General features: G+C 42.7%; 1 protein-coding gene across 3 annotated transcripts in view; it reads right to left on the bottom strand.

The window, feature by feature from the left end:
* Positions 1-1,755: 1,755 nt before the first annotated feature.
* daam2 (dishevelled associated activator of morphogenesis 2) overlaps positions 1,756-17,307 on the bottom strand; it is a 290,269-nt gene continuing 274,717 nt past the window's right edge. For 2 of the 3 annotated variants that reach the window (XM_034160095.1, XM_034160092.1), the window contains 2 exons: positions 15,156-15,326; positions 1,756-6,540 (listed from right to left, as the gene is read on the bottom strand). In XM_034160095.1, coding sequence (XP_034015986.1) covers positions 6,328-6,540; positions 15,156-15,326 — 384 coding nt within the window. In that variant the 3' untranslated portion in view covers positions 1,756-6,327. The remainder of the gene's footprint in view (positions 6,541-15,155; positions 15,327-17,307) is intronic. The other variant, XM_034160093.1, reaches the window with a different exon arrangement.

Below are 17,307 nucleotides of genomic sequence, written 5' to 3' on the forward strand. Positions count from 1 at the left end.
TGGGCTGGTGTGGTTACACGTGGTCTGCGGTTGTGAGGCTGGTTGGATGTACTGCCAAATTCTCTGAAACGCCTTTGGAGACGGCTTATGGTAGAGAAATGAACATTCAATACACGAGCAACAGCTCTGGTTGACATTCCTGCTGTCAGCATGCCAATTGCAAACTCCCTCAAATCTTGCGACATCTGTGGCATTGTGCTGTGTGATAAAACTGCACCTTTCAGAGTGGCCTTTTATTGTGGGCAGTCTAAGGCACACCTGTGCACTAATCATGGTGTCTAATCAGCATCTTGATATGGCACACCTGTGAGGTGGGATGGATTATCTCAGCAAAGGAGAAGTGTTCAGTATCACAGATTTAGACTGGTTTGTGAACAATATTTGAGGGAAATGGTGATATTGTGTATGTGGAAAAAGTTTTAGATCTTTGAGTTCATCTCATACACAATGGGAGCAAAACCAAAAGTGTTGCGTTTATATTTTTGTTGAGTGTATTATGTTCAAACTGCTTTTTAGCAGTCCTGTGAATCACTAAACTAGTATTTAGTTGTATAACCACAGTTTTTCATGATTTCTTCACATCTGCGAGGCATTAATTTTGTTGGTTTGGAACCAAGATTTTGCTGGTTTACTAGTGTGCTTGGGGTCATTGTCTTGTTGAAACACCCATTTCAAGGGCATGTCCTCTTCAGCATAAGGCAACATGACCTCTTCAAGTATTTTGACATATCCAGACTGATCCATGATACCTGGTATGCAATATACGAGGTCTGTTAGAAAAGTATTTGACCTTTTTATTTTTGCAAAAACCTGATGGATTTGAATCACGTGTGCTTGCATGAGCAAATCTTGAACCTTTGTGCGCATGTGTGAGTTTTTCACACCTGTCGATTGCGTCATTTGCTTGTATGCAGCCTTTGTGCGAGGACGTGTGTAGTCTCTTGTCATTTTTTCTTTGCAAGGAAATGGTGGAACAACTGGAGCAGCACGACTGCATCAAATTTTGCCAGAAACTTGGTAACAGCCAGGTGGAAACCATTCGGATTATTAAGACGGTTTTCGGTGACGATCCTCTGGGCATCACACAGATTAAGGAGCGGTACAACCGGTTTAAAGATGGCCGCACAATGGTGGAGAGTGAGCCACGCTCCGGTTGCCCATCAACATGCTGAAATGAGCAGATAATTTCCAAAGTGAATGCTGTGGTGATGTGGGACCGTCGTGTGACTATCCAAGAAATTGCGGAAGAGGTGGACATCAGCACTTTTTCGGCACATTCCACAGTGACAGAAGATTTTACCATGAAAAGAGTTACAGCAAAATTCATGCCGATGGCTTGCGCACGAAGCTGATGGCGCAGCAAAAGCGCCTCCGTGTTGAAGTCTCACAGGACATGTGACATGCCCACCTCTTCCACAATTTCTTGGATAGTCACACGACTGAAAAGCCAACGAAAGCTGTCTGAATCTTCCAAATGGTGGAAGAGGTGGACATCATTTTTCGGAGTCCAGCATGTCCTGTGAGAATTCAACACTGTGGAGCTTTTGCTCCGTCAGCAGCTTTGGCACAAATTTCGCCGCTTCACTTTTTCCATATTTTGTTATGTAACAGTCTTATTCCAAAATTGAAGAAATTAATTTTTCCCCTCAAAGTTCTACTCCTAACATCTACATCATGTGTTCTTAAATCATTTGTTCACCAAGTTGCTATTGTATTTTTGATCTGTGATATAAAGTGTGGAAAAACACAAACCAGTCATTTTAGGGACAAAAGTTTATTGTTTCCCTACAAAAGACACTGGGTGGAAAAAAGATACAAAACAAACAGAAAATTAGAGAAATGTAAAAAAAAAAAAAAAAATTCTTATACAAGACCAAAAACCATCCATCATACAGGACCACAGTTTATTTATTCATACTGAGATTTCTAATATAACATCTTATTGTAATGTTATGTGTACATACAAAATATAGCAAACTAAATAAGGCAAATAAATAGAGGTACAATTTACAAGAAAATGGAACATTCCTCAATGCTTTCATCTTTTTAAACCTCATCTCAAACATCAAGATTGGTGTTGAAAATGTTTTCTTTTTCTAACTGTACATCTCTTGGTGGAGGATACTTATTTATTTCCAACCATAAAATTCTGACTCCTCACAATTACACAATCTTGAAAAACTGGGTGCAACTTTTCTCAGGTGCCACAAACAGTCACGTGACACGTGTTTCTAACAGATGTTAAAGTCAACGTGTGACACTCTGTGCACCATGTTTTCACCATGTGCACCATGAAAGTTTGAAAGAAACCAGTTTCCTGTTCATACACACCCAAGAATGTGACTCAAACAGAAATTTCATTTTTGATAAAAGTTTCAATTTCTTTCTTTAGATCTGCGTCAGATCTTTTTTCAGTAACCTGGCTCGAGTGTCCAGAATTGTGCAATTTTCTTTGTGAAGCCAAACGTTTTTATTGCCGTTCTTTTCTTTGCACCAGTCTCAAGTTTGAGAGATTTAAATTTTCAAAAATGGTGCCTAGTTAATGGAAATGTCCCATAATAAAAGTGCATTTAACAAGCTACTCATTTCATTCCTCTGATTACTGTCTTTACATCAAAAATCAGCCAGTCAATGGCCAAACAAAGAAACAACACAAATGTGTAGTAATACTGACAACGCTGCAGTAAATATTCTGCACTATGAGTTAAAGCTCTGCATGAAGCGAACACACCAACATCAAACTGCAGATGTGAGGATTCAAAGGAGACAATATGCAATCATACGTCGATCTCTTCTTAGGATTTAAGTCATATTCTGATGATTAAAGTGTCTGAATATTGGATTTTATTTGGTATATTTTTATTGTGCCAACATCCTCTGATCTCTTCTTTAAACTTCACACATGATCTCTGCTTTTTCTTTTACTGAACATAAGAAAAAGTTGTCTGTAGAAGGATGAGGTGTCTGAATAAAGAATCATGTGCTCATGTAAAAAGACACTGCTTCCGAGTATAACAGCGCCCCCGCGTGGTTCAGCCCCAGCACTGCATTTTGTTTGAAACCAGCACATGTGGAACGTGAACAATATCCAAGTAAAGAAGAAAAAAAAAATCCCTGCATTACAGGGCTGAAAGCGTCTGGGATGATGATGAAGACACCGTCCCTGTAAGAGGTCAAAGACAACTGAGACTTTCAGTCTTTACAGACAGAGGCCGAGCACGGCGCCACCTAGAGCTACCCAGTGGTTTTACAACAGAATGTGTAAAGGGACTAATAGAGCAGTATGATCCCAGCTGTCAGCTTCATCTCACGCACGCACGCACGAACGCACGCACACAGAGTTTCAGAACAAAACACAGACCGAGACAGGAGGACGGCGCTGAAAGGTCAACCTGAGGTCCACATACTGGGAGATCAGCAGCGAGAAACACTGTCACGTACGGTGCTTTTCTGTCCTGATGTTTGAATCCCACACATACTCACTGAAGCCATTTATGAAATAAAACTGTCAATCAGCTCATCACCCAGTTTTGTTCATGTTCTCTCCACTACAAACCAAATCAGGGACTGGTGTGTGTGTGGGTGGGGGGCTCATCCAAGCTCCCCACATTAAACACAAAAACACTTTAAGCTGTTATTAACATCTCTACAAACTCATTGGGTGCAAAATCTGATTTTCTGCTCTTTTTTGCAGTGACATTTTTTTATTTGAACCTTTAGTCTCATTGAGATCAAGATCTCTTTTGCAAGGGAGACCTGAGCAATTATAAAGTTTCCAATCCACCTAACCTGCATGTCTTTAAATGTGGAAGGAAACCGGAGCACCCAGAGGAAACATGCAAACTCCACACAGAAAGGCTGCAGGTGGAAATTGAATCCATGACCTTGTTGCTGTGAGGCAACAGTGCGACACTACTAAGGCACCGTGCTGCTCTCATATGTTAAACATCTTTAATGTTTGTGCAGACAGAAATAAACCTGCTGTAAGACAGACTGAGGCCTGAAAAAGCCCATTCTATACTTCTGTGACATATGTCACAAAGAACCCGGACTCCTGCTGGGACACATCCACTTGCTCCATCTACAGCTCATTCCCATTTAAAGCAACAAGCACAGAAACGGTCAACATTAACATCCATGTATAGTCGACTCTGGCAGCAGTCCACGTCCACCACACTACAGGACCACTTTGGGTCCTGGATGGCAACCACCCAGACAGAAAACTGGTCCATCCCCACCTCTCGAAAATAACCATCTATCTGCTGCAGCCAGGTGAAGCGTGGGTGTCCAAAATGTTGAACCACATTCTCTCTCAAAATGCGAGTGATATTCTTCATCTTAGCCTCCCTACGTAACCGCTCGTTCCACACGAAGTCATTCCATCGGTACTCAAGGATCCTCCGAAGAGGCCTAGTACTAAAGACATGCAGTCGCCGCCTTAGATTACTGGTTAGCGTCCAAGTCTCACAACCACAGAGTAAGATGGGAGACACCAGGACCCAAGATGTTCTCAAGATGTTTATCCTGTGACCCCTTGGTAGTTGATAACACGCCCTCTTTAAACATGGTTGGTGGTATTAAGACAAACGTGTGTGTAAACAGAGGAGTGTGTGTGCGTGCGTTCGTGTGCTCGTACTAAAGTGTTACAACCATATGCACAAATTCTTTGTGTCAGACTGAACATTTGTAATGAGAATAAGTTCTGTGTCTCGACTCTGTTACTTCACTGACAGAGTGTAAATGAAAATTAACCACAAACTAACATACGAGGCCAAATGTCAAACATGAGCTTAGTGGAGATGAGTGGAATCTTCTGCGTGAACTGTCGGCTCTGCACCGTTTGACAGACTTTAAGAGATAATTAATCAAATACATTAGCACCACATAAATACAATCCATGCTTAAATTAAGCACATGGAGACACCAACAACGCACCACAAGTGAACCTTCTGGCTTTAATGTCACTGATTCCATGTGGCCTCATATCAGAACATTCAAACACCAACCAGAGACTGACAGCTGAGCAGACGGCGTTCTGCAAACCAAAAACACATCGGCCCGTAAAGATACAAACCCAGAAACTCCCCAATGACGTCACATCATCATTTTACATTTAACTGTAGATGAGTAGAAGACTTTTTGTTTTCCCCAGAGAACACCTTAGAACCTACATGAGTAGTTTGTCAGCAAACGTGGAGTGCAAATGTGACATCGGTGTGAAAAAAAAAGCTGTTATCTCATTTACATAAAGCGCAAAATGTATAGAAATTCACTTCAACAGCAACATTAACTTGCAACACGAGCAAATATTACATTGCATGTACCAAAAATGGCATAAAAAATCCTCTACATCATTGCAATTAGCTGGTCTGCATCTAAATATAAATATAGAGAAATACCTAATTGCAGTAATGTTTTGTATCCATATGTTGACATGTTTCCTCTGTGCGTTTGGCACTGGCTAACGCCAAAATCGTCCTTCGCTCTTCAAACCGAATGTGGCGCTTGTGGCACAGTGTCCGTGAGCTGGATCAAGCTCGAAAACTGTTCCTTCAGAACAGCTCTATCCCCTGAAGCTCCAGATTGGGATATGCAAGGATGTCCTCACTGGGAACGCCGTTAGCCAACTGGGAGAAAAAACAAAACGCTACCCTGCAGTTTGGAATCAATAACTCCCGGATGCATCACAGACAGCTGTAGCTTTCCATGTTTGTCCTTGAAGGACCTGCCAGAGAGCCGGAGCCATGTCAGCGTTCTCCTGGAGGTGACGGAGAACCATCCATCACTGATGGATTCATCCTTCCATTCTGTTAGGGTTCATCCACGGAGGTGAAGTGAGGTAACCACATCAGGAATACTCCAGTCTTTTTTTTTTTTAATCTGGGGAGCACACAGTGACCTCAACGGTGGAGGTACGGGTGAGCTGAGCACCAAAGAACTATGGAGGATGAATGTTTTACCAGGAAGAGGAGCAGAACAGGAAGGGATAAATAATCTGCAGCACAGTGTTAAGAGGGCACAGCCAAGGGTGGGGGGGTGGGGGGTTTCCCAGCAGGCCGTCTGTCTGTCTGTCCAGGAGACCACAACATCATCACAACATCCAGTTGGTTTGAGCATGACGAGAGCATTCAGAGGAGTGTTGAATCCTTCAGGCGGCGTGGCTGTCGACACACATCAGGACATGCTCCAGTCCCGCCGTCACGCACCTCTTCTCTAAATCGCTGACCGCCCGATCACAGTTCGGGGGTCTTGGCTAAACATTGTGATACAGGTGTTACGAGAGCTACACCACAACAGGATTCAGTTTGTCTTCTTCCTTTTCCGCTCCTAGTAATTAACTTTGGTGACCGCTCGCTCGCGGCCGCCACCCTCCACTAGCTGGTTAACGGAGCGCTTGCGGTTTCGTTTCAACTTATTCAGATCCTTGTCAAAGACCTCGCCAGAGCGTAACGCAGACACCAGGTCATCGAACTCCCCCCCGACCTCCTCGGAGGCACTGCTCTTCTTGGTCCTGCGTTCTCGATCCCGCTGGTCCTTCAGCTGGAAATGGGACAAAAAAGGAAAAATGAGTGCTCAGCATGGACAAACATCACTGCTGTCAAAGACACTCAGATGAAACCAACAACCTGACTGTCACAATAGGACCTCAAAAATGAACGTAAAGTCACCAAACTGGAAACACGGACACAGTTTAATGGAGCTAATGTGTTACATATGTAACAGTTGTAAAGAGGTAAGAGTTCCTTCAGTAAAGACTGAAGGATTAACAAAGGCAAAGGACAACATATAGGACATTGTGAGTCTGATGGACTTCACACCCAGGCCCTAGTTTTTTGAATGCTTAAAATATCCAAGATCAACTGGCTGATCCAGGATCTGCTGATCTGCGTGTTGCACATTTCAGTTTTACAACAAAATCCCTTCAACTGCTCAAAGGGAAACACCAACACTCCAAAATCTGAGTTTTCAGGCCCACAGTGTTGTTGTTGTTGTTGTTGTGTTGAGTAAAACTTACTACCTACGGGCTTTTGAACCTCAGCCTGGTGACAGAGGAATCAAAGCATTACATTCCTCTAGATTAGTGGATCTCAAACCAGCCCCTAAAGGCCCACCTGACCTAAACATTTTCCTTCTCTTCCTGCTCAGCCACAAGCTCATTAGTTCATTAAAGCCCCGTTTACACACAGACAGTAAGAGCTCCCGGAAGCGTCCCGCAAGAGTTTTTGGCCATCTTAAGGATCAAACGCCGTTGTCAATGCTGGCACTAGGGGGTGTGGCTTAGTTCCGGCTTTACCGGGAATCATCGAAAAAATTATTCAACATGTCGAATAATTCTGGGAGCGCTCCCAGAGCATTCACGTGATGACGGAGACAACGCGAACAACAGTGTTTGATACTTTTTAATCGCCGTTTCATCCTGCCGCTTCCTGTAGTGCCGCAGTTTACACCGCCGTAATTGGTGGCCGGCATTGTATCCCTAACCAATGGCGTGTAAAACGGCGATAGAGCCCACATCGGTGTCCTCAAAGGCATTTTAACCAGCGACAGAGGCAGACAAAACGGCAGCGCTAGAGGACAGTACGACGTTCTAAACGCCACCTCCCGGTTAACGGCGTTCCAAACGGCCGATAGACGGCAGTCAATATAAAAACGCTAGCGCGCTGCATGCAGGCCTCTCACTCGCGGCCAGCTCCAGATATTTTTGCAGAGAAGCTCCAGTATGCCTCCTAAAAGAAAATTGGCAGCGGCAAGGACTTACCAAGAGGTCTGGTTCAGAAGCAGAGGAGAGCCCTGTGGTGGAGACGGAGCAACACGTTGAGGAGGGGAAAAGGAAGGAGAATAAAAGCTGAGAGATGAGCTCCCTCCCCCTGCAGTGACAGCTGCTTCAGCCTATTATACTCTGGGGGCGGTGCCTATATGCAAAAGTTCCTGGAGTAACGCAGGATTTGCCAGCGATACACAGGGCATTATCGGCGACAGCAGAACACCGCCATTCTCACGCGTGTCTTAACCTGAGATTGTAAAGGATAGAACTGGGTATTAACTCCCGTTGCCTGACGTGTGCCGGATGCTACGGTGTCAAAACGCCACTTTATTCGGCGGATTTAGCGGCGTTTTATCCACGTATTTGAGGCTAGTACGCCCTCAAAACGCCGGCGAAATGCTCCGCCCAATTCCACCGCGAAAACAGCCGGAACTACTGCGAACTTCAGTCTACGTAATACCCACCGACAAAACCGTCTATGTGTAACCTGGGCTTAAGGTGTCTGTTAGTCATGACGGTCCCTCAGTGCTGAGGAACACAGTCTTTTGTTTAATTCCCAGATGGATGGTGATTATTGCAATGCTTTATTTTCTGGTTTGCCGCAGTCCAGGACTAGGGGTTTTCAACTGGTTCAAAATGCTGCTGCCAGACTCTTCACACAAAGCAGAAGGTGTCATCACATTACCTCCATTTTGGCATCCCTTCACTGGCTCCCTGTCTCTGCGAGGTCGGATTTTAAGGTTTTGCTATTGGCCTATAGAGATGTTCATGGACTGGCACTGGCCTATTTGGCTGATAGTTAAACCTTATGTACCGGCCCAGGCTTTGCGTTCACGGGATGCAGGACTGCTCTGTGTCCCAGGGGTGAGGAAAAGGTCTGCGGGACAGAGAGCCTTTTCGTACCATGCTCCTGTTTTGTGGAATGCTCTCCCGGCCTCAGTGAGACTTTCAGATTCTGTGGAGACTTTTAAGAAAAGACTAAGGACACATCTTTTTACCTTGCATCCTTTTTGAAATCTGTTCAGTTTTTTTTTCTTTGTGTTTTATTGTCAACTTTTAAATTGTTTTGTGATGTTTTACTTTTATTTTACTTTTTAAAAATTATTTTATATTGTTTTTGAGCTGTTTTGTGAGGCGCCTTGAGGTGATGTTTTTGTGATTTGGCACGATATAAATTGAATAAATTGAACTGCAATTGAATAAATTGATGGTGGTGGCAGACATCCAGGGTCAGTCTAGAGATGTCTAGGAGTGGTTTTGTTTAACATGGGGACATTGTTAAATGCCAACAAACGTGGTCCTTGACAGATCCTTAGCCTGGTTCAATGGCTGGAAAAGTCCAGACGATCGGGGTTTGAATACCCCATTAGCTGTCTCGTATTCAGGGTTCCTGCTGGACCCTCATAGTTACCATAGCGGCCACAGAGCACACAAGGTCCCCACCGTATTCACCCCAACAGACAGTCCCACACTTATTCTATTATCCAGGTGTCATGACACAGACAAGGGGTTCAATTTTGACACCCTTTAATTTGATTATAGTATTTGATTGGTTGCACACCATGTCACAGCTGAGCCAGACAAAGTTTTGCATCCTGTTGGTGAAGAAATGAGGTGTCTTCTCTCGCCACCAGCAGAGCACAGCCGTGTGCACAGCTGCTTGCACCTCTGCATAATTAGTGTCATGGTGCCCCTTCAGGTGTTTATTCAACTTGGGGAAAAAGGAAAAAAATCGGACGGTGTGAGATCAGGACTGTAGAGCAGGCATGGCTAAGATCTCATAAAATTTGAGCTGGTACAATGATGCATCCTGTGTTCGCTGAGTCGTGTGTGGACAAACAGTCATGCTGAAGAATTGAATGAATGAATTTATGAATGAATGGAATCTTTATCTCTACAAACCTGCTTCAAGCCTGTGTGCAGCTTTAGAAAAGTCTGCACATATCAGTTAGAATTGACAGTGTTGCATTGTTCCAAAAATTCTGCGATGCAGCAAAAACTGGTCTTCACGACTTTTTGTGCTGAAGGGACAACTTTGAATTTTTGCCCTTCAAACTCCTCACCTCCCTCCTGACTGTACTGACATGCACACATGTACACAACCCTCCACTGGGAGGAATTCAACCACTGTGCATGGTTTCAATCACATATCCATGTACGGTGCCATTTTTTTTTAAAGGACTACTGCACACGTGTTACATCAGAAACAGTTTGGTGTAGCAACAGTCAAAAAGTAAAGGATTATTCTTATATCGGTTTCCCTTCCAAATCTTGTTTGTTATTAAAATAACCACACTGGAGACAGAACTTGTCAGTCAACCCTCGTAACACGGGTACTCTTCGTCTCAACTAAAGGGTACCCCTCTAAAACTAAATCAGGTTACTCTCGACGATCACGGAATCTTCTATCCATTTGGAATTCTCCTCTTATCCCACAAGAACGGAGCAACCAGTGGTTGGGCAGCGCTGCTAGAACAACACTGTTTACGTCCATCATCTAACCCGGTTTTCACTGAATAAACCTGCTGTGACAACCAATCCAGCATCTCTCAAAGAAACAAACAAACAAAAAAAAGAAACCTGGGATCACTCTAAATTGTCACCAGTGTCTTTCAGCTGACTCTGTGGCCACATATGAGGAATATGTGGCCACAGAGTCACATTGCTACCTGCTGCTTTGGACTTGAATTAACAGTCTTTTTCAAGACTTTTTTACTTTTTTTTTTTTTTTTTTTACTTTTTTACTGTGCTCCAACGCCTAAGGAAGACCTCTAACGGTCGAAACATCGCGACGGAGCACTTTTATCTGCTAACTTTCATCAGCGTTGGCAAGCTAACTAGCTTGCTAACGCTTTCGTTTTTTATTTATTTATTTTTTTTATTTTTTATTTTTCTCTTTTAGCACCGTTGTCGTGCGTTCGCTGTTGTCGTGCGTTGCCTGTGCTGCTTCATGGCCTGTTTGGTGTCTTGATTGGGGCACTCCTTCTGCTGAATCACCTTTAAATTATTTACACATTATTCACTTTGTGTGTTTTTAGGAATCCGCTAGCTTAGCGTAGCTACTAGCTCTTAGCCGATTTAGCATGGCGGCTTCTCCTGTCTCTCCCGCACTTTTCTGCTCTGGGTGTGAAATGTTTAGTTATTCCTCGGCCTCCTTTAGCAGTAACGGTACTTGTAATAAGTGCAGCTTATTCGTAGCTTTGGAGGCCAGGCTGGGCGAATTGGAGACTCGGCTCCGCACCGTGGAAAATTCTACAGCTAGCCTGGCCCCTGTAGTCGGTGCGGACCAAGGTAGCTTAGCCGCCGTTAGTTCCCCTCTGGCAGATCCCGGGCAGTCGGGAAAGCAGGCTGACTGGGTGACTGTGAGGAGGAAGCGTAGCCCTAAACAGAAGCCCCGTGTACACCGCCAACCCGTTCACATCTCTAACCGTTTTTCCCCACTCGACGATACACTCGCCGAGGATCAAACTCTGGTTATTGGCGACTCTGTTTTGAGAAATGTGAAGTTAGCGACACCAGCAACCATTGTCAATTGTCTTCCGGGGGCCAGAGCAGGCGACATCGAAGGACATTTGAAATTGCTGGCTAAGGCTAAGCGTAAATTTGGTAAGATTGTAATTCACGTCGGCAGTAATGACACTCGGTTACGCCAATCGGAGGTCACTAAAATTAACATTAAATCGGTGTGTAACTTTGCAAAAACAATGTCGGACTCTGTTGTTTTCTCTGGGCCCCTCCCCAATCGGACCGGGAGTGACATGTTTAGCCGCATGTTCTCCTTGAATTGCTGGCTGTCTGAGTGGTGTCCAAAAAATGAGGTGGGCTTCATTGATAATTGGCAAAGCTTCTGGGGAAAACCTGGTCTTGTTAGGAGAGACGGCATCCATCCCACTTTAGATGGAGCAGTTCTCATTTCTAGAAATCTGGCCAATTTTCTTGGATCCTCCAAACTGTGACTGTCCAGCATTGGGACCAGGAGGCAGAGCTGTGGTCTTATACACCTCTCTGCAGCTTCTCTCCCCCTGCCATCCCCTCATTACCCCATCCCCGTAGAGACGGTGCCTGCTCCCAGACCACCAATAACCAGCAAAAATCTATTTAAGCAAAAAAATTCAAAAAGAAAAAATAATATAGCACCTTCAATTGCACCACAGACTAAAACAGTTAAATGTGGTCTATTAAACATTAGGTCTCTCTCTTCTAAGTCCCTGTTGGTAAATGATATAATAATTGATCAACGTATTGATTTATTCTGCCTAACAGAAACCTGGTTACAGCAGGATGAATATGTTAGTTTAAATGAGTCAACACCCCCGAGTCACACTAACTGTCAGAATGCTCGTAGTACGGGCCGTGGCGGAGGATTAGCAGCAATCTTCCATTCCAGCTTATTAATTAATCAAAAACCTAGACAGAGCTTTACTTCATTTGAAAGCTTGTCTCTTAGTCTTGTCCATCCAAATTGGAAGTCCCAAAAACCAGTTTTATTTGTTATTATCCATCGTCCACCTTGTCGTTACTGTGAGTTTCTCTGTGAATTTTCAGACCTTTTGTCTGACTTAGTGCTTAGCTCAGATAAGATAATTATAGTGGGCGATTTTAATATCCACACAGATGCTGAGAATGACAGCCTCAACACTGCATTTAATCTATTATTAGACTCTATTGGCTTTGCTCAAAAAGTAAATGAGTCCACCCACCACTTTAATCATATCTTAGATCTTGTTCTGACTTATGGTATGGAAATAGAAGATTTAACAGTATTCCCTGAAAACTCCCTTCTGTCTGATCATTTTTTAATAACATTTACATTTACCCTGATGGACTACCCTGCAGTGGGGAATAAGTTTCATTACACTAGAAGTCTTTCAGAAAGCGCTGTAACTAGGTTTAAGGATATGATTCCTTCGTTATGTTCTCTAATGTCATATACCAACACAGAGCAGAGTAGCTACCTAAACTCTGTAAGGGAGTTAGAGTATCTCGTCAATAGTTTTACATCCTCTTTGAAGACAACTTTGGATGCTGTAGCTCCTCTGAAGAAGAGAGCTTTAAATCAGAAGTGTCTGACTCCGTGGTATAACTCACAAACTCGTAGCTTAAAGCAGATAACCCGTAAGTTGGAGAGGAAATGGCGTCTCACTAACTTAGAAGATCTTCACTTAGCCTGGAAAAAGAGTTTGTTGCTCTATAAAAAAGCCCTCCGTAAAGCTAGGACATCTTTCTACTCATCACTAATTGAAGAAAATAAGAATAACCTCAGGTTTCTTTTCAGCACTGTAGCTAGGCTGACAAAGAGTCAGAGCTCTATTGAGCTGAGTATTCCATTAACTTTAACTAGTAATGACTTCATGACTTTCTTTGCTAACAAAATTTTGACTATTAGAGAAAAACTTACTCATAACCATCCCAAAGATGTATCGTTATCTTTGGCTGCTTTCAGTGATGCCGGTATTTGGTTAGACTCTCTCTCCGGTTGTTCTGTCTGAGTTATTTTCATTGGTTGCTTCGTCCAAACCATCGGCATGTTTATTGGACCCCATTCTTGCCAGGCTGCTCAAGGAAGTCCTACCATTATTTAATGCTTCAATCTTAAATATGATCAATCTATCTTTGTTAGTTGGTTATGTACCACAGGCCTTTAAGGTGGCAGTAATTAAACCATTACTTAAAAAGCCATCACTTGACCCAGCTATCTTAGCTAATTATAGGCCAATTTCCAACCTTCCTTTTCTCTCAAAGATTCTTGAGAGGGTAGTTGTAAAACAGTTAACTGATCACCTGCAGAGGAATGGTCTATTTGAAGAGTTTCAGGTCAGGTTTTAGAATTCATCATAGTACAGAAACAGCATTAGTGAAGGTTACAAATGATCTTCTTATGGCTTCGGACAGTGGACTTATCTCTGTGCTTGTTCTGTTGGACCTCAGTGCTGCTTTTGATACTGTTGACCATAAAATTTTATTACAGAGATTAGAGCATGTCATAGGTATTAAAGGCACTGCGCTGCGGTGGTTTGAATCATATTTGTCTAATAGATTACAGTTTGTTCATGTAAATGGGGAATCTTCTTCACAGACTAAAGTTAATTATGGAGTTCCACAAGGTTCTGTGCTAGGACCAATTTATTCACTTTATACATGCTTCCCTTAGGCAGTATTATTAGACGGTATTGCTTAAATTTTCATTGTTACGCAGATGATACCCAGCTTTATCTATCCATGAAGCCAGAGGATACACACCAATTAGCTAAACTACAGGATTGTCTTACAGACATAAAGACATGGATGACCTCTAATTTCCTGCTTTTAAACTCAGATAAAACTGAAGTTATTGTACTTGGCCCCACAAATCTTAGAAGCATGGTGTCTAACCAGATCGTTACTCTGGATGGCATTTCCCTGATCTCTAGTAATACTGTGAGAAATCTTGGAGTCATTTTTGATCAGGATATGTCATTCAAAGCGCATATTAAACAAATATGTAGGACTGCCTTTTTGCATTTACGCAATATCTCTAAAATCAGAAAGGTCTTGTCTCAGAGTGATGCTGAAAAACTAAACTGACGGGGACTAGCAGGAGAGAGCATATCTCACCCGTGTTGGCCTCTCTTCATTGGCTTCCTGTTAATTCTAGAATAGAATTTAAAATTCTTCTTCTTACTTATAAAGTTTTGAATAATCAGGTCCCATCTTATCTTAGGGACCTCGTAGTACCATATTACCCCATTAGAGCGCTTCGCTCTCAGACTGCGGGCTTACTTGTAGTTCCTAGGGTTTGTAAGAGTAGAATGGGAGGCAGAGCCTTCAGCTTTCAGGCTCCTCTCCTGTGGAACCAGCTCCCAATTCAGATCAGGGAGACAGATACCCTCTCTACTTTTAAGATTAGGCTTAAAACTTTCCTTTTCGCTAAGGCTTATAGTTAGGGCTGGATCGGGTGACCCTGGACCATCCCTTGGTTATGCTGCTTTAGAATTAGATTGTGGGGGGGTTCCCATGATGCACTGTTTCTTTCTCTTTTTGCTCCGTATGCATCACTCTGTATTTAATCATTAGTGATCGATCTCTGCCCCCCTTCACGGCATGTCTTTTTCCTGTTTTTTTCCCTCAGCCCCAACCAGTCTCAGCAGAAGACTGCCCCTCCCTGAGCCTGGTTCTGCTGGAGGTTTCTTCCTGTTAAAAGGGAGTTTTTCCTTCCCACTGTTGCCAAGTGCTTGCTCATAGGGGGTTGTTTTGACCGTTGGGGTTTTTCATAATTATTGTATGGCCTTGCCTTACAATATGGAGCGCCTTGGGGCAACTGTTTGTTGTGATTTGGCGCTATATAAGAAAAAAGTTGATTGAAGTTGACTGAATAAAGTCCTGATCCTGTTTCTGTATGTACGCGTCTCACCATGGCCTCCATCCGCGCCCTCCTCTCCTCCTCCTCTTTGCGTCTCTGCATGTTCTCCAGGTCTTGTTGTGCTTCACCGAACGACTGCAGAAAGGTGTCAAAGATCCCAAAGAACTCGTCGGGTTGCATTCGGGCCTCGTCCTCTCCAAAGTGCTTCAGAGATTTGGCAAACTGTGTGGAGAGAAAAAAAAACCCACACATTTATCAGTTTGATGTAATATTTGTGCATTAAAATGCTTCATAAAGTCCAACTGGAACCAACATTGGCAAAATGAAAATATCAAAAACATTAACTGTCAAAATATTTGAAGACACTTTAACTGGTAAATAACCGTGAAGCCACATCACTGGGACAAATTTTAAATCTCAAACCTGTGATGTGAAACATTAAATTTCTCATGACACAGCGACTCTTGGATGTCATCTATGTGTTGTTGCATGATGTTTTCTAAGAACGCTAAACCATGCCGGCAATCACCGCCAACATTGCTCTGTCGTTTAACTATAAGTCTGGTCAAATCTGCTCCCGCAGCGCTCTGCTAGGGGAGTAAACACACACAATGAGGCGGAAAATATGAAGCCACACGTCTCGTCTGGACTCTCACACACTCTGCGAGAGGATAATCATCTTGTTCCGCAGTAATAAATGCCACCTTGTTTTCACATTTTGTTGACTGCAGACATTAAATGGAGACAATGTCAGCACTTAGATTTAAATTTATTACATTTTGAAAATACGATTGTTTACAAACTTAAGAACAACTTAAATGCTGCCAATTATGTGCGAGAACGTCCTATTCAAACACAGTCTGTGACCGACCGTAAATTGATCTGTGCTTACAAACAGACCTGAGGTCATGACTCAGTCTAAACCCCGAACACACTCCACACTGTGCCACCACATGAGTTTACCAGCTGTGTGCTACAAACAAACAAACAAACAGCTGAGAGAAAACACACAATAATAATTACAGTATACAGTACCCTCCAAAAGTGTTGCAACACTTGGTATCTCACACATTTTAATTTGGTTATGTCAGTTCAAATACAAAAAATACCAAAAAATAAAAAAATAAAAATAAAAAAATAAATCTAAAATTATCTTCCTTAAACTCATCTCTATAACTTGATAGAAATTAACTCCAACTCATTATATAAGCTTTTCTTAATTTATTACCACCTTTACCACAAAAATGTCAGCTACCTGTTGTATAAACATGACCCAATCTGGAGCCCATGGATCCCCACAGGCAACATGCTAGTTTGTTTCTTAACAGTGTAAACATTAATTAGCTCTCCATTAAAATATAACTGTATTCCATTCTGCAGAAATAACTTAACAAAAAGGGCATACTCATGTACCAAGCACTTCAGTCAGCTAGCCCCAGTGTTAACTAGCCCCATCACCAAGTAGTCTCAAACCAACTAGTCCCACTACCAAGTAGCACCATTACCAACTAGCCCAATGCTAACAAGTCCCCATTGTCAAACTGCTCCATTAACAACTTTTTATTGTTTCTTACAATGTATTTATTTATTTAGAGTCCAAAATTTGACAGTTTGAAATGCCTGGCTCTGTAAGAGGAGTTGGTGCATTGAGGTCTTTCATCCACTCGTGAGTTACAAAGTCATTCATACATTTCTTCAAATAAAACCACTGTTCAGCACGATTATATCATTTCTCCCAGTAGGATCTCTTGGTTTTTACCCTTTTCCTTCCAAAATCCAACTCTTTAGCTGCACAAAAACTCATTGACATTGGTATGTGTCTCTCTGAAACACGAGATGTGTTGCGAAGCACTATAACAACACAACAACATCACAACCAATCATGGAGAAGCCTTCCCTACATGCTACGTGGTGTAAAAACAAAAAGCAATGTAACCCTGCAAACTCCATAAAGTCAATAATTACGAGATGTCAGGCATTATAGGTGCTAAGGTCACATATCTCCCACAATGCCGTGTACATATCACACCTCTGGCTAATACGTTACGAAAATTCTGTTTGTTAAGTTGTGATTTAGCCAGGCAGCAACAACCATGTGATATAACCAGGCGTCATTCACACTGTCATCCAGTAGATGGGTCAAAATGCATAGAACACTGCCATCTATGGCAGTGTTCTATGCATTTTGACCCATCTACTGGAT

This window comes from Thalassophryne amazonica, chromosome 19 (assembly GCF_902500255.1).
Source record: "Thalassophryne amazonica chromosome 19, fThaAma1.1, whole genome shotgun sequence".
NCBI classification, from domain to species: Eukaryota; Metazoa; Chordata; class Actinopteri; order Batrachoidiformes; family Batrachoididae; genus Thalassophryne; species Thalassophryne amazonica.